Source organism: Musca vetustissima, unplaced genomic scaffold (genome assembly GCF_032173495.1).
Source record: "Musca vetustissima isolate MV318-11 ecotype Yass unplaced genomic scaffold, APGP_CSIRO_Mvet_v1 utg100945, whole genome shotgun sequence".
Lineage (NCBI taxonomy): Eukaryota > Metazoa > Arthropoda > Insecta > Diptera > Muscidae > Musca > Musca vetustissima.
Genome location: NW_026882430.1, coordinates 9739 through 31313, shown reverse-complemented (window position 1 = coordinate 31313; position 21575 = coordinate 9739). Strand labels below are relative to the sequence as shown.

General features: G+C 36.7%; 3 protein-coding genes across 5 annotated transcripts; all 3 read right to left on the bottom strand.

Annotated features, from left to right (window-relative positions):
* Window positions 1-8734: 8734 nt before the first annotated feature.
* On the bottom strand, window positions 8735-9557 carry LOC133328830 (uncharacterized). Of its 2 annotated transcripts, XM_061537344.1 has the most exons (2): window positions 9363-9557; window positions 8735-9302 (listed from the first exon to the last, which is right to left on the bottom strand). In XM_061537344.1, exons 1-2 carry the CDS (start codon window positions 9553-9555, stop codon window positions 8776-8778), a joined length of 720 nt encoding a protein of 239 aa, XP_061393328.1. In that variant the 5' UTR covers window positions 9556-9557; the 3' UTR covers window positions 8735-8775. The 2 variants fall into 2 exon arrangements, with proteins under 2 accessions (XP_061393328.1, XP_061393327.1); XM_061537343.1 differs by having other exon boundaries at window positions 8735-9557.
* A 4023-nt stretch (window positions 9558-13580) lies between these two features.
* LOC133328828 (uncharacterized) lies at window positions 13581-14403 on the bottom strand. 2 transcript variants are annotated; one of them, XM_061537341.1, is made up of 2 exons: window positions 14221-14403; window positions 13581-14145 (listed from the first exon to the last, which is right to left on the bottom strand). In XM_061537341.1, exons 1-2 carry the CDS (start codon window positions 14399-14401, stop codon window positions 13622-13624), a joined length of 705 nt encoding a protein of 234 aa, XP_061393325.1. In that variant the 5' UTR covers window positions 14402-14403; the 3' UTR covers window positions 13581-13621. The 2 variants fall into 2 exon arrangements, with proteins under 2 accessions (XP_061393325.1, XP_061393324.1); XM_061537340.1 differs by having other exon boundaries at window positions 13581-14403.
* Window positions 14404-19900: 5497 nt separating this feature from the next.
* Window positions 19901-20723, bottom strand: LOC133328829 (uncharacterized). Its single transcript, XM_061537342.1, has one exon. The coding sequence runs from the start codon at window positions 20719-20721 to the stop codon at window positions 19942-19944; it is 780 nt and encodes a 259-aa protein (XP_061393326.1). The 5' UTR covers window positions 20722-20723; the 3' UTR covers window positions 19901-19941.
* Window positions 20724-21575: the final 852 nt, after the last annotated feature.

Sequence of the window (21575 nt, the reverse complement as noted above, 5' to 3'; positions counted from 1 at the left end):
CTCTCTCGTTGTTAGCTTTATGAAAGAGGTATTCTTTTATTATACCCTACACAACTATGTTGTCAGGGTATTATAGCTTTGTGCAGCCCCAAGAGTTTGTAACGCCGCGAAATATTGGTCCTAGACCCACTATTAAGTATACCGATCGTATTATCATGACTAGTTGAGTCGATCTAGACATGTGTGTCCGTCCGTCTGTCCATTATAATTTGTAAACACGATACAGACCACAGTTATGGACCAATCTTCACGAAATTTTGCATGTAGGGAGGGTTTTGGCCAGTGAAGACTCCTATTGTTTTGGTAAAGATCGGTTAATATTTAGGGCATATCATCCCCTAAATATTAACCGATATTTACCAAAAATATTTAATTTTTGTTGGTTTTTCTGGTCGCTCTAGAGGCCGCAAATATGACCCGAACATTGCGAAATTTTACACGGAGAAGGGGATTGAGCCAAAGAATAAGCATGCCTGTTTTCAAAACGATCGGTCATTATTTAGCGGGTCAAATTCTATGGCGTATATTTTTACTCGTGAATCATATAGATCCGCGAAGTTGATAGTGTATCCAAGAGGAATGGTTGACCTTCAAAATGACTCCAATTAGATTGTCGTATATACTCGAATGTGGGAGTTACACACAAATATTTACAGGTGCTTACGTATTCAGATATTATTTAGTAACCCATTACCTCATTAGAGGGCGGAAATATAGCGCTGATTCCTTTAAAATTTTCCATGAAGTTCCAAATATGGTCAAAGACAACGCCTATAATTGTCGATGATGATCTGATTAAAATTGGGATGAAGTGGGCCGAAAACTTAATTTTTTTGTGTGTTTTCTAGTCGAATATAGGCGAACATCACAACACAACCCACCGTGAAGGGAATCGGAATAAACATCCGAGTTCGTGGTAGTTGTGTAGGGTCTCGTATGGTCGGTCCCGTCCGACTATACTGCTCCGCTCACTGGTTTCATAATCTTTCCTCTGTTCTTTCTTACATCGTAATATAATTTTACAATATCACTTGGTCTTCGGTAATCATCTTATTTACAAAGGCTTGTTTCCTTAATCTATTCTACTACAATGTTTTCTTTTCTTCCTCCGTATATACAGGTCTGATGCATCTAACTTTGTTATGGGTTTCATAAACATTAATACTGTTTTAGATTTTATTGTTAGTCTAGAATTTGAACTTAACCAGCTTAGACCCTGATCTGCCAGTCGAAGTGAACTTTAAGTCCTCGTGTTTTCCATGAAGAATTCCTATACCCTCCACTCTTGCCGAGAGCCATTTTTAAGAGATTCCACCAATGTAATAACCTTCTTATAGACCCCTCGAATCATGTTTGTAAGATTTTGATATTTTTTGTAGGAATATATACGACATAGCAATGATAGGCCTCAAGCAACGGCTCGGATTGCCTTTTGCATGACAAAGCCCTGGCTTATCTTGGTCCCATCTCAATTGTGGACACTGACCTCCCCGGGGTGTCACCTGGGGTAGCTAATTTCAACACTTGTTGAAATAGAGACCTGATGTGTGGCGCGAGTTCACACATAAAAACTACAAAATTAGTTAAGACGTTGGGTTATATACCAACACGGGCAGCGCGACAGAATACCACGGGATACGGCGAATACCAACACCGGCTGCATGACAGAATATCCTCTTAAATAGAATGGTTTTTGGTTGGCTGCCCATTGTCTGGAAATTTTTGTCTGGAATTTTTGGACAGATACCAACACCGGTTACACGAAATAAATTCCATGTTTTTGTAGAAAGGGCAAAGTGTAGTCTATCATTTGGGTCGGAATTGTTGAGGGACTATGATAGACCCTTGATCGACATATATGTTTCCACTCAATGAAAAAATATTTTTTTAACTGTAAATAATTTTGTATTATCGGATCCTTAGATCTGGGTTTAACCGGGTAACCGTACCCGAACTTCCGGGTCAAATAACCGAATCGTCCTCCAAGAAAAAATATCAACATCATGAGGGTAAAAATATTTACCTCGGGAAAACAATTAAAAAAATCGGGTCGTTTTTTCCTAACTAGAGTTGTTCCCTATATTCTAGCAGCAAAGGTGTGATCTAATATAACACGGAAACTTGACGTCGAAAAGCTGCAAACACAACAGATAGCAGAGAACTACTCCGCTCAACTAGCTAGACCCAAGCACTCCTTTTCCCGATAATAATATGTGCTCCTATATGGCAAAGAATTGAACACATCCAACCAAAAGCAAAACTTTGATAACAGAAACAAGAAGAAAAACGTGAGCGTGAGCAAATCTAGATGTACAGGAGTAAGCATGAAGAAATTTAGCCAACGAGTAAAACACCAAACTGAAGGCTTCAGTGCATGCTCATCCTCCTGTAGAGATGAAGATGGAAACCTGGTGACAGATGCAGATAGAGTGTTGAGTATCTGGAAAGAGCACTTTGCAAAGCTTCTGGTATCAAATAGTGGCGGTGAAGAAGATACCCCAGAGCCAATAATGGATTACGGTATAGATGGTATACCACAAAGACAAGATGAGTGAGAATAGCAATTAATCGGATGAAGAATAACAAAACATGGTTCCGAATTATTCAAGACCGGTGATCAGATGCTCATCAGGAGCATACACCAACTGATTAGTACAATTTGGCTAGAGGTATATGCCAACTAGATATATATATATATATATATATACGATATATGCCAACTAGAGAGAAATTAGTCTCCTTCTTATCGGATATAAAGCGCTATCCCAAGTGCTTTGTTAACCACTGAAGCCAATGGTCAATGATATTATTGGACCTTGCTACTGAGGCTTGAGACCTGGGAAATCAACCTTAGACCAGATTTTTACACTGCGCCAAATCCTGAAAAAGACTCTCGACACATTCCAACCATTCGATGACTATAAATCCACATTTGACAGCCCTATCCGGTTATAGTGCGTTTACATTATACCGGATTTAGTTGCCTATTTGTCAAATAAATCCTCATCAAGTAGGTTAACCCGGCAAAAAGTTCTAATGTAAATGCCGTTTTATGCAGTGTAGCTTTGATTGGCACAAGGAGGGCAGTTAATGTTGGAAAGGACCTCTCGGAGGCATTCAATACCGCATGATGGTTGTCGCGTCCCTGCTGGAAAAGGTCATACGAGAGGACATCAGAAATTTCACTCTGTACACTAAACAGCACATGTTACACGCCTACACCGATGAGTACGCGACTGATATCGACATAATGGATCGAACGATGCAGTCACTTTTAAAGAAATTGAGAAGGAGTCTGCCAAAGTGTGATTTGCAGTAAATGGCGAAAAGACTATGCTGATAGTATCAACGCACAAGACGTCCAGTAGTCTCAGACCAACTCTGAAACTTGAAAACTACAGCGTTGAGGCGGTCAACGATATTATATACCTCGTTAACGCCATAAATATAACGAATGACATCCGTTTCTGAATAAGCAATTTAGGAACAAGTCCACCTCTCACCAGACCAAACGCACACTCTACAAGACTCTGATACTACCCGTGCTGGTGTATGGAACTGAAGCATGGGTACTTACGAAAGCAAATGATGTAGCTCTTGGATCTCTGGGGCGATCTCCGTTGACATCGACATCTTCAGACGTATCGAGATGCAGTAACTATGGTGGCTAGGCCTCATGCTGCGCGTATGGATGTTGTGGCCCCATCCTAACAGACATATATAAAAGCGAGCCTACTAATGGTTCACACAAAAGGGGAAGGCCACGAAAATCAAAGAATGGTTTTTCATAGGTATTTTGGGGTTCTTGAGCGCGTTTTTCAACTAAATTCGCTGAAATTTGGTATTTTGTAATCGTATATGGTAACAAATCTTCCTACCAAAAATGTTTAATATCCGTCGCCTTTTTGGGGACGACATATAAAATAGTTATAATAGTTTGGGTTTGGTTCTAAGACTCTGTTGTAATCATTTCATCTGCGGAAGATACGAAAAAGAAAACAAGAACAGAAGGTTCGTTAATTATCCCTAGCCTTAGTTCCCCATGTTCGAACTTGAACTAACTTTGGAAGAAATAATAAGATGGGCAAAGATTGGATGAAATCAAAAAACTTTGAAACAAATTTGGTCCAAAGAAACATGGGGTCTAGGACCAATATTTAGAACCATAATCGGTTTGTTGAAATGGTTTGTTTTCTATATTTATATTTCAAGTAGATGTCAGTATATCTATGGTGGAGGGTATCCAAAGTTAGGCCCGGCAGAACTTAACTTATTTTAATTTCGGTTTATGGAACAATTGTTCTGTCTGAAGCCAGCTAAGTAAGTAAGTAGTAAAGCAAAATGTAGCGCTCAATATGAACCCACAATAACAAATCAGGGTCGATTCGGTTGACAAAACTTTTCAGTAATACTAAAACTTCCAAACGCCAACAAAGTGTCCTAGGAGTAGTATCAATGCCTTTGCCAAAGACAATGTGGTATATAATTTATTCTGCGTATATATATATATATATATATATATTATTCTGATCAAGAATGTGTAGTTTTAATATACACTGCATCGCCTTTTCCCTTATTTACAGAGCATAACATGTTCAAAAACATATGATAAATAAAAATTCTATTAAATGTAGCTGGTGACAAAAATCTGTGTATAGGTATTAGTCATTAGTGTCCATCAATATTTACACTTTTTTTAAATACCACCATCAAGGTGAATATTTTGAAATGCCATTGAAATTGGAAATGATATACAAAAAAAGTTAATGGCTTAATGCCCTAGTGTTAAAACATTTTATAGCTTTTCAATATATTCCAAAGTAATAAAACTGAACATATTTATCGTATATGGGAAATTCCATTATATTATATGTTTGACAAAAAACCACATACAATTCGGTTCCGACAAAACCTGCAATTCTCCGAACCTAATTTATTCCTATAGATTTTATTATACAATTGTTCGGAGAGAAATTATTCGATTGTCAATATAGGTTCATGTTTTCACATAGCTGACCATAAAATGATTCTTGTTCTTATACTCTAGCCTCACCTTTCCTGACATATTTAAAGATATTTATTTTCCATAAACATCTTTAACTTAAAAAAAACTCAGCTATATAATTATTAATGCAAATATTAATAGTTGTCCACATATTTTTATGGGAATATTTCTTATAAAAAATCTACAGTTTCGACGCAACATTTCAAGGTAAACTCAACGTTATAAGAAAAATTTAAATAAAGCCGGTATTAACATTTATTGTATGGCGCTAAACTAAATCTTGAATTTGTATGAAATAAAAAAAAATACTTCTTCGCGACAAACTAATACCTGCTTGATAAACTGGTTGAGCACCCACTATGAACATTTTAACTTATAAATTTTTTTGGGGATTTTCTAATATTAATCAGATAATTTGAATTTTACATTAGTTGTCATAAAAATTAAAATTTATGACTGCATTTAAATTCTGAAGTTCATTTCTATTATAACTATGGATGTGAGATTAAATTAGAAATATATTTTGTGGCACTAGTTTTTTTAAGAATAATTTGACCCATGGTTTATTTTGGGAATATGTTTATGGATGTCTGCCCGTCCTCTGTTGATATAAAACCGTAAAAAAGTACAGGTTGCATTTATGATCCGCATTAAGTGTAAATTTGTTCAGTTCATTTATTTGGCCCAAGCGTGATCACTTCGATTTTACAATATTACACCACAGCCTCAATGTTTATACCCATCACCACACTGTGGTACAGGGTATTATGTCTTTGTTCATATGTTTGTAACAGGCAAAAATAATCGAGATAGACCCATGGTTCCTTTTGAGAATATGCATAGAATCACTTTCTGAGTCGATTTATGCATGTCCGTCCGTCCATGTATTTTTGTGAACAAAGTACAGGTCGCATTTATGATCCGATTTGGATGAAATTTGGCACAGGTCACTTATTTGGCCCAATGACAAACCCTATTGAAATTGGGAAAAATCGGTTCAGATTTAGATATAGCTCCCATATATATTTTCGTCCGATTTAAAGTAAATGGTGTACCAAAGTCCCTATATATCTTTCGATTTGCACAAAATTTGGCATAGTATACTGAAATGAGTCTGGAGTGATGTGCGTAAAGTTTCCTGAAAATCGGTTCAGATTTATGTACAGCTCCTATATATTTTTTCTTCCGATTTTATGGAAATTGTGCACTAAAGACCCATAGTTTGTCCGATTGCCACACAATTTTGTATAATAAACTGTAGTTAATATAAGTTAACCTCTGCCATTCTCATTGAAATCGGTTCAGATTTTGAAATAGCTTCTACATATATATTTTCGTCCGATTTTCCACAAAATTGACACATATTTTGCACAACGTACTAAAGTTTTGAAATGTAGAAAGTTTTGAAATCGGTTCAGATTTGGATAGAGCTTCTATATATATTTTCTCCCGATTTTAGGTAATTTTGTCCAATTGTAAGAAACAACCCTATATCTGAACAAATGAAAAATTTAGTATAGGTTTCAGAATTTGACGTCTGTTAGCATTCATCTGTTGAATATACGCAAAATGGTGAAGGGTGTCATATAGTCGGCCCCGTCCGACTTTACTACTTTCCTTACTGGTTTTCCGATGGATAAAATAATTGAGATTAGAATGACGTGTGCTAAGTTTTGTCACATTTAGATATAGTTCCCATATATATTTTCGACTGCTTTGAGGTAAATGGTGCTCCTAACTCTCAAGGTTTGTCTAATTGAGACGAAATTTATCATAGCTTACTGAATTCAGTCTTGAATCACGAGTGTTAAGTTTCCCTAGATATAGCTCCCATATCTACTTTCGTCCGATTTTATGTAAATGGCACACCTCTACATTTCTGTGACTGAAAACAAATTTTGCATTTCGTACCTTTTGTCTTTCCAATTTGCACATTCACCGTAAATCCCATAAAATAATAAAATTTTTGTTCAGAAAAAAACTCTAAGCCGATTTAAAAGGATTTAAAATTTTGGCGATTGGTTACCGACTGACAAATGAGCATGCATTTAAAGACTTGTAACTTTGCTAATATGTAAAGAAGAAAATAAATTGACAAAATATTGTTGTTGGTTTCTTGTAATTAATGAGAAGACCTTATCTTCGACGGCGGGTATGATTGTCGATTACTGAAATATGAAAATATCAAAACTGCAAAGCAATAGTAAATATCCGGCTCTGCTAAAAACATGGATTATAGACTTTGGTCGAAAATTATTTTTTTTTATTAAATCACCTATTCTCGACCAAAATCCAGTAAAGAAAGTAGTAAAGTTGGACTGGGCCGACTATACAATACCCTTCACCACTTTGGGTACATTAAACTGTTGTATCCTTCAAAAAGGTGAAGCCTGACAGGATACATCAGTTAGCATTGCTTAGGATATATCATACTTAAATTTTCGTCCGATATAATGTAAATGGTGCAACAAGTCCTTATATCATTGGATTTGTATGAAATTTGGCACTGCATACTTCGTGAAAATCGGTTTAGATTTAGATGAAGCTCCCATATAGATATATTTTCTTTCGATTTTATGTAAACTGTGCACTAAAGTTACAAAGTTTGTCCGATTAAGCAAAATTTTGCACAGCGTACTGAATTCAGTCCAGTTTGACGTTTATGGAGTTTTGTTGAAATCGGATCTGATTTAGATATAGGCCGATTTTCGCCCTTGGGCCCAATAAATGAGCTGTACCAAATTTAATCTAAATCGGATTATAAATGCGACCTGTACATTGTTTACAATTTAACACCAACAGACGGACTGTCGGACAGACATGCATAAATCGACTCAGAAAGTGATTCTATGCATATTCTCAAAAAGAACCATAGGCCTATCTCGATTCCTTTTTCCTGTTACAAACATATGCACAAAGACATAATACCCTGTACCACAGTGTGGTGAAGGGTATAAACACCGAAAATCCGATTTCAAAATGTCAGCTTTCCCAAGGAATTTTATCCCTATATAGAATTCTCCACCCGCAGACCATCAGCTCTATTTTGTGTCACAGTGCTGTAGCAATAACCAAAAGCACATTACCCCAACTTAGTCTATTATGCGCAATAAAACGAATCTTAGATCAACTCTTGTATATACCAAAAAAAAGTTGTAGAAAGAATTGAATCTTTCCTTAATGAAAAATAATTCGTGTGCTAAGTGCGAACACAATTTGTTTGCACATTTAAGTGTTCAAATAAATATGCAAAACTAGAATGGGGGACCCCCTTATATTCCGAATGCTTTTGATTCCGTTAGCAAATCACATAAATGATAAATCTCCATTTAAATTATCATCACCTAAAATAGTTTTTATTTCCATTTTTTTTATAACCCATGCATTTTATTGTCGCCAATAACATTTTGCAAACTGACAACAAAAAAATGAACATCACAATTTCATTTTATGACCATATCAATCAAAACTACTTTCAATTTCACGGTGCATTGATGATGATTTCCTATCGGAAATACTAATTAACCTTGAAGCTATTCTCCCGCTAGCTATAATAATCAGCTACATAAACAAAACTAATAATTTCGATTTTTTAGAAGAAACCAAAAAACAGAGACCAGACTACAAAGGTTATATTTATCAAAATATGTTCGTTTATTCACAATCAATCATTTAATCATTAGTCAACAATGTCACAGCGATGAAGAAAAAACTTAAAAAACAAAAAACAATGGTCCTAAATTAGCATTAACTATAACAAACTAATGAATTTAGACGCGACGGAAGATGGAGCTGGGCAAGTATGATTTCTCTGGCACTTGGGCGGGGGAAGTGCGCACGTCAACAGTAGTCTGAGAAGCGAAGTTAAGAACGGGAGCAACACCACCGTTGACACTGTGGGAGTGACCGCCCAAGGATTCGTATTGGCTTTGGATGGCACGTTGGGCATTGGCGGCATCTTCAGGGGTGCGATATTTGACGAAGTGGACTTGGGGTTTCAGGTTATTGCCTGAGTTGATGGTGTTAAGTTTGCTGGCCAAGCTGTTGAGGTCGGTTTGTTTGTTGAGGACATAGATGGCGGTTTCTTGTTGGGCAGCTTGTTTGGCCAAAGCCAAGGCAGCATTTTCCAAACCATTGTTTTCGGGGCCCTTGATGAAGATGACACGGAGACCTTGTTTCAAGCTACCGGCAACGCGTTGAGCAGCATCGGCATCAACAAATTCAGCTTCAGGAGCGGTGAAAGTGTAGAACTCCTTTTCCAATTCGGCGGGGGCAGTGTAGGTGGTACCAGCATTAACTCCACCTTTAATGTTAAGAATATCACCGCCGCTCACTACACCACCAACCAAGTTACCACCGCCAACAGTTCCTGTTTGGGTAAGCTCGCGCAAGTTTGTAATATCATTACCAGGGTAAAATCTGTCACCACCGCTGACTACACCAGGTTTGAATGATAATCCTGAAGTGGAGTGGTCAACAGGTTTATAGTTGTAGCCCAATTTATCGGCACAGGCAACAGCCACCAAACACAAGACAATAAAAGCACGCATTTTGTTTTCGGTTTTTCGTTTACTTTTGGAACTTTGACTTTTTCTAGATTAGATCACTTGAAGATGTGACTCGAGAATGATGATGTTTATGTCCCGATCAAAGCTTCTTATATATGTGACACAATAGAATAAATTATGTTGTATCGTCTAAGATTACAAACGACGGTCAATGTCAAACCGGCAATATTATTCCAAACTAGAAGTTTTAGTTATTGATTGATCCAAAATGTTGATGTTGTTTGACACTGTTGAATGGGATTTTTTCAGTGTGTGTGTGTGCGAACTCGCTTTGTTACAAACGTGAACTATATTTCTTAATGTGTTGTTGCTATTTCTACTGTTTTGCCAACAAGGCGGTACGCGATCATCGTCTAAATCTACGAAAAGGTCTAAATTAGAAAACTTAGCACACATCATTCTAGGCATAATTTAGTACGCCGTGCCAAATTTCATGCAAATCGAGAGAGATATATAGGTATTTTGGTGCACCATTCACTACAAATCCGAAGAAAATATATATGGGAGTTATATCTAAATCTGAACCGATTTTCACGAAAATTCAGTACGCTATGTCAAAATTCATGCAAATCAAAGGATTTGCAGGGACTTTGGTGCAACATTTACCTAAAATCGGGCGAAACTATATATGGAAGCTATATCTTAATCTGGACCGATTTTCACGAAACTTAGCGCACATCATTCTAGACTTAATTCAGTAGGTTATACCAAAATTCGTGCAGTTTGGTGCACCAATTACCTTCCTGACTGGTAACTGACGATTGTTTTATAGTAGTTATTGAATTTATCGCAGTTATCTGTAATAATGACACTTAATTAGACAAATAACAATTATGCACATCTCAATATCGATCACCGGCATCTGTTACAACCTTCACATAATGGTTATTTTTTAAGAAATTATTCACTTCAATGTGTTTTTTATAAACCAAATATCGTATTTTTATACTCTTCACCACACTGTGGTACAGGGTGTTCTTGTGCATATGTATGTTTGTAACAGCAAAAAGGTATTGAGATAAGCACATGGTTCATTTTAAAAATATGCATAGAATCATGGACTCCATTTATGCGTGCTCGTCTGTATTTTTATGATGATCTGATTTGGATTAAATTTTGGACAGGTCACTTATTTGGCCGAAAGACGAATCCTATTGAAATTGGTGAAATCAGTCTAGATTTACTTATAGCTCCCATGTATAGTTTCGTCCGATTTGATGTAAATGGTGCAACAAACTCCCAATATTGGTACAATTAAGCCAAAATTGCGCACAGAGTACAGAATTAGGTCCAGATTGATGTATGCAAAGTTTTGTTGGAATCGGTTCATATTTAGATATAGCTCCCATATGTAGTTTCGTCCGACTTTATGTAAATGGAGCACCATACTGACAACATTTGTCCGATGTAGATACCATTTTGCATAGCGTTATGAAATAGGTCCTGATTGATGTATGCGAAGTTTTGTTGAAACCGATTCAAATTTAGATATAGCTCAGATAATGTAAAACGTACCATGTAAATGGATAACCATACTGCCAATGTTTATCCGAATGAAACAAAATTTTGCATAGCGTATTAAAGTTACTACATGTTGACGTCCGTGAACTTTTCTTGAAATCGGTTCAGATTTAGATATAGCTACCATATATATTTTCGTCTTGTTTTATATAAATGGTGCACCGAAGATGGTATGTTTGTTATATTTTCGCGAAATTTAGCAGTGGGAATTGAATTAAGTCTAGAATATTTTTTTTTATTAATTTCTGTTTCGATGAGCTACATTATCGGAGTTGCAATGAAAAGGAAAGCCAGAGAGATACTACATTCCCACCACTATGTGACGCGTTTCGCCGTTGGTTAAGCGGCTCATCAGGCATATTGGGCAATGTGGCTTACAAATGTCTTTACTTGATAAGTTGTATTTATGTCGACTATTGTTGCGAAATTGCATCTACGAAATAAATTCAACCGTGTCAAGGTTCGGACATTTGGCATCACACCAGAACATTCCTTTTCAGAGCAGATTTTTCTTGTAGTGACGTACTTTTTTTCCATACATACTACAATATTTTTCTTCAATGGTATGCAACTGCATATTGTGCAACCTTAGGAAGATAAGGAGGCGGATTTGAACGCTAAAGCGCCGGAGCCAGTGTTCAAATCCCAGCCGGGCTTAGGCTGAACTTTACATGGATGATACTTCGCTCTAAAAAGGCATAAAAACAAAACTCAAAGAATAAGCAGGCCTGTTTTCATAAAGATCGGTCAATGAACCCTGAAAAATAACAAAATTGGTATTCTTTAGCGTATATATTTACCCCTGACCTAGGACCCAGACCCGAGAAGTTGATAGCATATCCAAGAGGAATGGTTTACCTTTAAATTGATACTAATTATATTGTCGTATGTACTCGGATGTGGGAGTTTCACTTAAATATTTACGTAGGCGCTTACGTATTAATATATTAGTTAGTATTCCAGGTATGGTCTACATTTTTCGATGATGATCATAACCACAACACAACTCACGGTGACAAGTAATTAGAAGGGCAGTACTGAATATTAGTAATATTTGTTGATCTCTAGTCGGTCAAGAGGGTGCAAATATCGGGAAATACAAAATACACAAAGTTAGATTTTCGTAAATGTTGTGTAGGATATCATATGGTCGGCGCCGTCCGATTATACTGCTCCGCTCACTGGTTCAATATATGATTGAGTGCAAAAATATGTACAGTACCAATTTGTGTAAAGAGTCCAAATTATTTAAATGGATTCGTATGATCGAGTTGTATCGTATAAACAATTTTTGATTCTTGTAAAAAAGAACCCGAAGAATAAGTAGAAGTGATTTCTTCGACAATATTGCATTTGCTTTTCTTTATATTGGACTTTTATTTTTCTGAACCAGTAAGGAAAGTTCAAAAGTCGGATGGGGCCGACTATATGATACCCTTCACCACGATGGGTACATGCAAGCCATGTTAATATCTACAATATCCTGTAGATATAGAAATATCGCATACATCAGTCGGGACCTAATTCAATACTCTGTGCAAAATTTTGCTTCAATCGGACCACATTGGAAGTTTGGTGCACAATTTACTTTAAATCGGACGAAACTATATATGGGAGCTATATTTATATCTGAACCGATTTCAACAAAACTTCGCATTCATTAATCATGGCCTAATTTACTACGGCGTGCAAAATTTCGTCTCAATCGGTAAACATTGGCAGTATGTCGCTCCATTTACATAAAATCGGACGAAACTATATATAGCTTATTTAGATATAAATCTGAACCGATTCCAACAAAATTCCTCATACATCAGTCGGAACCTAATTCAGTACTCTGTTCAAAATGTTGCTTTAGTCGGACCACTATTGGAAGTTTGGTGCACTATTTACATTAAATCGGACGAAACTATACATCGAATCAAATCTAAATCTGAACCGATTTCAAAAAACCTTGGCATATAACTATCTAGACCTAATTCAATACTCTGTGCAAAATTTTGTCTCAATCGGACCACAATGGAAGTTTGATGCATCAATAAGTTAAAATGGGACGAAAATATATATGGGAGCTATATCTAAATCTGAACCGATTTCTCCAATAGGGTTCGTCCTTGGGCCAATTATGTGACCTGTGCCAAATTTCATCCAAATCGGATAATAAGTGCGACCTGTACTTTGTTAACAAAAATACATGGACGGACGGACATGCATAAATCGACTCAGGAAGTGATTCTATGCATATTCACAAATGGAACCATGGTCCATAACATGGTCCATTCTAATAATAACTGCTCAAAAATCGACTATGAAAATTTCATGAAAATCCGTTCAGTAATTTAGGAGTCTATAGCTAACACCGATCAAACAAACAAACAAAATTTAACTTTTTTTTATGTATAGATGTTCGTTTATTCACAATCAATCATTTAATCATTAGTCAACAATGTCACAGCGATGAAGAAGAAACTTAAAAAACAAAAAACAATGGTCCTAAATTAGCATTAACTATAACAAACTAATGAATTTAGACGCGACGGAAGATGGAGCTGGGCAAGTATGCTTTCTCTGGCACTTGGGCGGGGGAAGTGCGCACGTCAACAGTAGTCTGAGAAGCGAAGTTAAGAACGGGAGCAACACCACCGTTGACACTGTGGGAGTGACCGCCCAAGGATTCGTATTGGCTTTGGATGGCACGTTGGGCATTGGCGGCATCTTCAGGGGTGCGATATTTGACGAAGTGGACTTGGGGTTTCAGGTTATTGCCTGAGTTGATGGTGTTAAGTTTGCTGGCCAAGCTGTTGAGGTCGGCTTGTTTGTTGAGGACATAGATGGCGGTTTCTTGTTGGGCAGCTTGTTTGGCCAAAGCCAAGGCAGCATTTTCCAAACCATTGTTTTCGGGGCCCTTGATGAAGATGACACGGAGACCTTGTTTCAAGCTACCGGCAACGCGTTGAGCAGCATCGGCATCAACAAATTCAGCTTCAGGAGCGGTGAAAGTGTAGAACTCCTTTTCCAATTCGGCGGGGGCAGTGTAGGTGGTGCCAGCAGTAATTCCACCTTTAATGTTAAGAATATCACCGCCGCTCACTACACCACCAACCAAGTTACCACCGCCAACAGTTCCTGTTTGGGTAAGCTCGCGCAAGTTTGCAATATCTTCACCAGGGTAAAATCTGTCACCACCGCTGACTACACCAGGTTTGAATGATAATCCTGAAGTGGAGTGGTCAACAGGTTTATAGTTGTAGCCCAATTTATCGGCACAGGCAACAGCCACCAAACACAAGACAATAAAAGCACGCATTTTGTTTTCGGTTTTTCGTTTACTTTTGGAACTTTGACTTTTTCTAGATTAGATCACTTGAAGATGTGACTCGAGAATGATGATGTTTATGTCCCGATCAAAGCTTCTTATATATGTGACACAATAGAATAAATTATGTTGTATCGTCTAAGATTACAAACGACGGTCAATGTCAAACCGGCAATATTATTCCAAACTAGAAGTTTTAGTTATTGATTGATCCAAAATGTTGATGTTGTTTGACACTGTTGAATGGGATTTTTTCAGTGTGTGTGTGTGCGAACTAGCTTTGTTACAAACGTGAACTATATTTCTTAATGTGTTGTTGCTGTTTCTATTGTTTTACCAACAAGGCGGTACGCGATCATCGTCTAAATCTACGAAAATGTCTAAATTACGAAACTTAGCACACATCATTCTAGGCATAATTTAGTGCGCTGTGCCAAATTTCATGCAAATCGAGAGATATATAGGTATTTTGGTGTACCATTTACTACAAATCCGAAGAAAATATATATGGGAGTTATATCTAAATCTAAAACGATTTTCACGAAAATTCTGTACGCTATGCCAAAATTCATGCAAATCGAAGGATTTGCAGGGACTTTGGTGCACCATTTACCTAAAATCGGGCGAAACTATATATGGGGGCTATATATCAATCTGGACCGATTTTCACGAAACTTAGCGCACATCATTCTAGACTTAATTCAGTAGGTTATACCAAAATTCGTGCAGTTTGGTGCACCAAATACCTTCCTGACTGGTAACTGACGATTGTTTTATAGTAGTTATTGAATTTATCGCAGTTATCTGTAATAATGACACATAATTAGACAAATACCAATTATGTACATCACAATATCTGTCACCTGCATCTGCCACCTTCACATTATAGTTATTTTTTAAGAAAATTAAAGGCGTATCTAAATTATTGTGTTAATCTATTTATAATTAAAATACAAATTATTCAATTCAATGTGTTTTTTATAATCCAAATATGTTTTTTATAATCCACCACAGTGTGGTGAAAAGTATAAAGTGTGTTCTTGTGCATATGTATGTTTGTAACAGCAAAAAGGAATTAAGATAAGCACATGGTTCATTTTAAAACCAGTAAGGAAAGTAGTAAAGTCGGACGGGGCCGACTATATGATACCCAGGACTATTATCATGAAATTGCATGAAATAAAATATGTGATATTTATCTAAATGTGAAACGACCTAGATCTATCCATAAACATGTCATTCGTTTGTTACAGTAAACAAAAGTATGTAAATCGACTTCAAACAAATATCAATAGTTCATCCGTTGAGCTAGGTCTGTACTTCTAGAAAACCCAACTACGTTATTCTATGCTCAATTTTGTACGTTGTGCAAAATTTGATGTCAATCTATTAAATATTATGAGTTTGATGCCCAATTTACTTATATATGGATGCTATATTCAAATTTGAACCGATTTCAACGAAACTTGTCACACGTTAGGTTATACTAATTTCAGTACGTTTTGTTCCTATCAGCCATATATTGGTTCCTTGGTGCGTCAATTACTTAAAATCAATCTATAATATAAGGAGCTATATCTAAATCTCAACAGATTTTCACTAAACTTGGCACACATTATTCTGGATTAAATTCAAAACGCTATGCAACATAAGAACTTGGTACATTATTTAGATTAAATCGGACTAAAATATATATATCTTGATCTGAATCGATTTTCACGACACTCGGCACACATCATTCCAGCATCAATTCACAACGCCTGCAAAATTGTGCAAATCGAAGCATACATGTGGTGCACCATTTAAATCGGACGAAAATATATATGGGAGCTATATCTAAGTCTTGGCTGATTTTCACGAAACTTGGCACACATCATTCTGGATTAAATTCAAAACGCTATGCAACATATGAACTTCGTACATTATTTAGATTAAATCGGACGAAAATATATATATCTAGATCTGAATTGATTTTCTCGAAACTCAGCACACATCATTCCAGTAGTACGTTAAGTACGAAAGATATATGGGACTTTGGTGCACCATTTACATGAAATCGGACGAAACTATATATGGGAGCTATATCTAAGTCTGCACCAATTTTCATGAAACTTGGCAGACATCATTCTATGCTCAATTCAGTACGTTGTGCCAAATTTCGTGCAAATCAATTGATATATAGGGACTTTGGTGCACTACTTACATGAAATCGGACGAAACTATATATGGGAGCTATATCTAAATCTGGACCGATTTTCACGAATTTTCATATTCTCAAAAGGAACCATGGGTCTATCTCGTTTCCTTTTGCCTGTTACAAACATATGCACAAATACATAATACTTTTTACCACAGGGTATAAATATGCATAGAATCATGGACTCCATTTATGCATGCTCGTCACTATTTTTATGATGATCTGATTTGGATGAAATTTTGGACAGGTCACTTATTTGGCCGAAAGACGAATCCTATTGAAATTGGTGAAATCAGTCTAGATTTACATATAGTTCGTCCGATTTTATGTAAATGGTGCAACAAATTCCCAATATTGGTACAATTAAGTAAAAATTTCGCACTGAGTACAGAATTAGGTCCAGATTGGTGTATGCAAAGTTTTGTTGGAATCGGTTCATATTTAGATATAGCTCCCATATGTAGTTTCACCACACTGTGGTACAGGGTATTATGTCTTTGTGCATATATTGGTAACAGGCAAAAATAATCGAGATAGACCCATGGTTCCTTTTGAAAATAAGCATAGAAACACTTTCGATTTATGCATGTCCGTCCGTCCGTCTGTCCATGTTAAATTGTAAACAAAGTACAGGTCGCATTTGTGATCCGAATTGGATGAAATTTGGCACAGCTCATTTGTTTGGCCCAAGGACGAACCCTATTGAAATTATGAAAAATCGTTCCAGATTTAGATATAGCTCCCATATATATTTTCGTCCGATTTTATGTAAATGGTGTACCAAAGTCCCGATATATCTTTCGATTTGCACGAAATTTGACATAGCGTACATAATTAAGTCTAGAACGATGTGTTCTAAATTTCGTGAAAATCGGTTCAGAATTAGATATAGCTCCCATATATAATTTCGCCCGATCTAAGGTAAATGGTGTACCAAAGTCCCTATATATCTTTCGATTTGCATGAAATTTGGTATAGCCTACTGAATTAGGTCTAGAATGATGTGTGCTAAGTTTCCTGAAAATCGGTTCAGATTTAGATATAGCTCCCATATATAGTTTCGCCCGATTTTAGGTAAATGGCGCACCAGAGTCCTGAAAGTCATTTGATTTGCACGAATTGTGGTATAGCGTATTGAATTACGTCTAAAATGACGTGTGCTAAGTTTCGAGAAAATCGGTTCAGATATAGATATAGCTTACATATAGTTTCGTCCAATTTGAGTAAATGACATGAATTTTGGTGTAGCGTACTAAATTAAGTCTAGAATGATGTCTGCTAAGTTTTGTGAAAATCGGTTTAGATTTAGATATAGCTTCCATACATAGTTTCGTCCGATTATAAGTAAATGGTGCTCCAAAGTTTCTGAAAATCATTCGATTTGCACGAATTTTGGCATAGCCTCCTGTATATATTTTCGTCCGATTTTAAGTAAATTGTGCACTAAAGATCTACAGCTAGGCCGATTGACACAACGTATTGAAATTAGTATAAATTAATCTCTGGCAAGTTTGCTTCAAATCGGTTCAGATATAGATATCTCGTAGATTCCATATATAATTTCCATTTATTTATTGAGATTAAATTTTAAACAGTGCAGCATACGAAATAGCGTGTGTCAAGTTTGCTTTAAGGGGATCAAAACCCCCAAATACTGAAAATTAAGAGGTACCGCTATATGGGGGCTACCAGAAAAAATGGTCGTATATTTATAATTTTTTGTGGAGATACCTCAATGTACCAAATTTCAGCGTATTCGGTTGAAAAACGCGGTAAAGAATTAAAGATCGGTTAATATTTAGAGGATGAAATGGACCAAATACTTAATTTTTGTCTCCAGAGGCCACAATTATGGCCCAAACATTGCGAATTTTAACGTGGAGAAAAGGGATCACGCCAAAGAATAAGCATGCCTGTTTTCATAAAGATCGGTCAATATTTAGTGGGTCAAATGGCCCCTGACTTTTGTGTGAAATATAACAAAATTTGTATTCTATAGCGTATATATTTACCCCTGACCTAGACCCGAGAAGTTGATAGTATATTCGAGAGAAATGTTTGACCTTTAAATTTATATCAATTATATTGTCGTATGTACTCGGATGTGGGAGTTACACTTAAATATTTACAGGCGATTACGTATTAATATATTAGTTAGTATCCCAGGTATGGTCAAGGACAACGCCTACAATTTTCGGTGACCATCAGATAATAATTTTCGGATGAAGTGGACTGAAAACTTACTTTTTTCTGTTTCTTTAGTCGATATATAGGTCACAATTGAAAGCCGAACACCACAACACAACCCACGGTGAAGGGAATCTGTTGACCTCTAGTCGGTCAAGTGGGTGCAAATATCGGGAAATACAAAATACACAAAGTTAGATTTTCGTAAATGTTGTGTAGGATATCATATGGTCGGCGCCGTCCGATTATACTGCTCCGCTCACTGGTTCAATATATGATTGAGTGAAAAAATGTGTACAGTACCAATTTGTGTAAACAGTCCAAATTATTTAAATGGATTCGTATGATCGAGTGGTATCGTATAAACCACTTTTGATTATTGTAAAAAAGAAACCGAACAATAAGTAGAAGTGATTTCTTCCTCGATATTGCATTTGCTTTTCTTTACATTGGACTTTTATTTTTCTGAAAAAAGGACACTGTATCCCCTGAATGCAAAGATGTAGCCACGTCAAATTTTGCTCATATCCTATTTATGATAGTTGCATTTGATATGTGCACAGAATATAGTTCTATATTGACGCAAAAAATTCGGAGCTCAAGGGGTTAAAAACCTAGATAAGAATGTTATATTATCATACACATTTTTTTTTTGTGGAAAATGGGTAGCAAATACAACCGACGGAAACCATAGTACTGCTTTTGTTATTCAGTGCAACTCTATCTGATATTTCTATCTTTGTCATTTTCATAACAACAAATTGCGAATTGTCAACTACTACAGAAAAGTGGTTTGTGAACTTAGTAAACAGAGGTATACATATTCACCATTGGATAATATTTATCTGCGGTTTGTATATTTACTAACATGGTCCATTCTAATCCAAAATCAAGAGGCAATTTGTATGGGTGCTACTGCTCAAAAATCGATTATGTACATTTCATGAAAATCCGTTCAGTAATTTAGGAGTCTATAGCTAACACCGATCAAACAATCAAAATTTAATTTTTATTTATATATAGATGTTCGTTTATTCACAATCAATCATTTAATCATTAGTCAACAATGTCACAGCGATCAAGAAGAAACTTAAAAAACAAAAAACAATGGTCCTAAATTAGCATTAACTATAACAAACTAATGAATTTAGACGCGACGGAAGATGGAGCTGGGCAAGTATGATTTCTCTGGCACTTGGGCGGGGGAAGTTCGCACGTCAACAGTAGTCTGAGAAGCGAAGTTAAGAACGGGAGCAACACCACCGTTGACACTGAGGGAGCGACCGCCCAAGAATTCGTATTGGCTTTGGATGGCACGTTGGGCATTGGCGGCATCTTCAGGGGTGCGATATTTGACGAAGTGGACTTGGGGTTTCTGGTTATTGCCTGAGTTGATGGTGTTAAGTTTGTTGGCCAAGCTGTTGAGGTCGGCTTGTTTGTTGAGGACATAGATGGCGGTTTCTTGTTGGGCAGCTTGTTTGGCCAAAGCCAAGGCAGCATTTTCCAAACCATTGTTTTCGGGGCCCTTGATGAAGATGACACGGAGACCTTGTTTCAAGCTACCGGCAACGCGTTGAGCAGCATCGGCATCAACAAATTCAGCTTCAGGAGCGGTGAAAGTGTAGAACTCCTTTTCCAATTCGGCGGGGGCAGTGTAGGTGGTACCAGCATTAACTCCACCTTTAATGTTAAGAATATCACCGCCGCTCACTACACCACCAACCAAGTTACCACCGCCAACAGTTCCTGTTTGGGTAAGCTCGCGCAAGTTTGTAATATCATCGCCAGGGTAAAAGTAGTCACCGCCGCTGACTACACCAGGTTTGAATGATAATCCTGAAGTGGAGTGGTCAACAGGTTTATAGTTGTAGCCCAATTTATCGGCACAGGCAACAGCCACCAAACACAAGACAATAAAAGCACGCATTTTGTTTTCGGTTTTTTTTACTTTTGGAACTTTGACTTTTTCTAGATTAGATCACTTGAAGATGTGACTCGAGAATGATGATGTTTATGTCCCGATCAAAGCTTCTTATATATGTGACACAATAGAATAAATTATGTTGTATCGTCTAAGATTACAAACGACGGTCAATGTCAAACAGGCAATATTATTCTAATCTAGAAGTTTTAGTTATTGATTGGTCCAAAATGTTGATGTTGTTTGACACTGTTGAATGGGATTTTTTCAGTGTGTGTGTCTGTGCGAACTCGCTTTGTTACAAACATGAACTATATTTCTTACTATGTTTGTTTTACCAACAATGTGGCACGCGATCATCGTCCCCATTCAGCCATCGACGGCAACAACAACTCGCGAAGAACTTGATCTGTGTGAGAAGTTGTCAACAACAAAAACGTTTTATGCAAATTATTGCCAGGGCGCAGTGATTTGGGGAATGCGACGGAATAGGCCGTGTTTTGTGGAATGTCACGTATATCGTGAAATAGATTATAATATTGAATATTAATGAATTATGTTAACAGGTTTATGATTTTGTTAATGACATCTTATTTATTTCCATTTATCGTAAATTATCACAACAATGGCAATGCTGAGAACTCCCATTGCCATCAAAAGAAAACGAGTTAAATGGATGAAAATGTGGCTGGCTGCTGTTTTATTACCTAAAATCAGTTTTTATTTTATGCGGGTCAAACTGGGCAGAATATGTGTAGGGAAATAAAGTTTTTTATTGATTACAAATAATGCTTGACATTATAAACAATAAGTATATACCAGTGAGTGGAGCAGTATAGTCGGACGGGGCCGACCATACG

What these genes read in the sequence shown, in the direction of transcription:
- LOC133328830 (XM_061537343.1), bottom strand. Translation starts at nt 9,555, where the DNA reads ATGCGTGCTTTTATTGTCTTGTGTTTGGTGGCTGTTGCCTGTGCCGAT.
- LOC133328828 (XM_061537340.1), bottom strand. Translation starts at nt 14,401, where the DNA reads ATGCGTGCTTTTATTGTCTTGTGTTTGGTGGCTGTTGCCTGTGCCGAT.
- LOC133328829 (XM_061537342.1), bottom strand. Translation starts at nt 20,721, where the DNA reads ATGCGTGCTTTTATTGTCTTGTGTTTGGTGGCTGTTGCCTGTGCCGAT.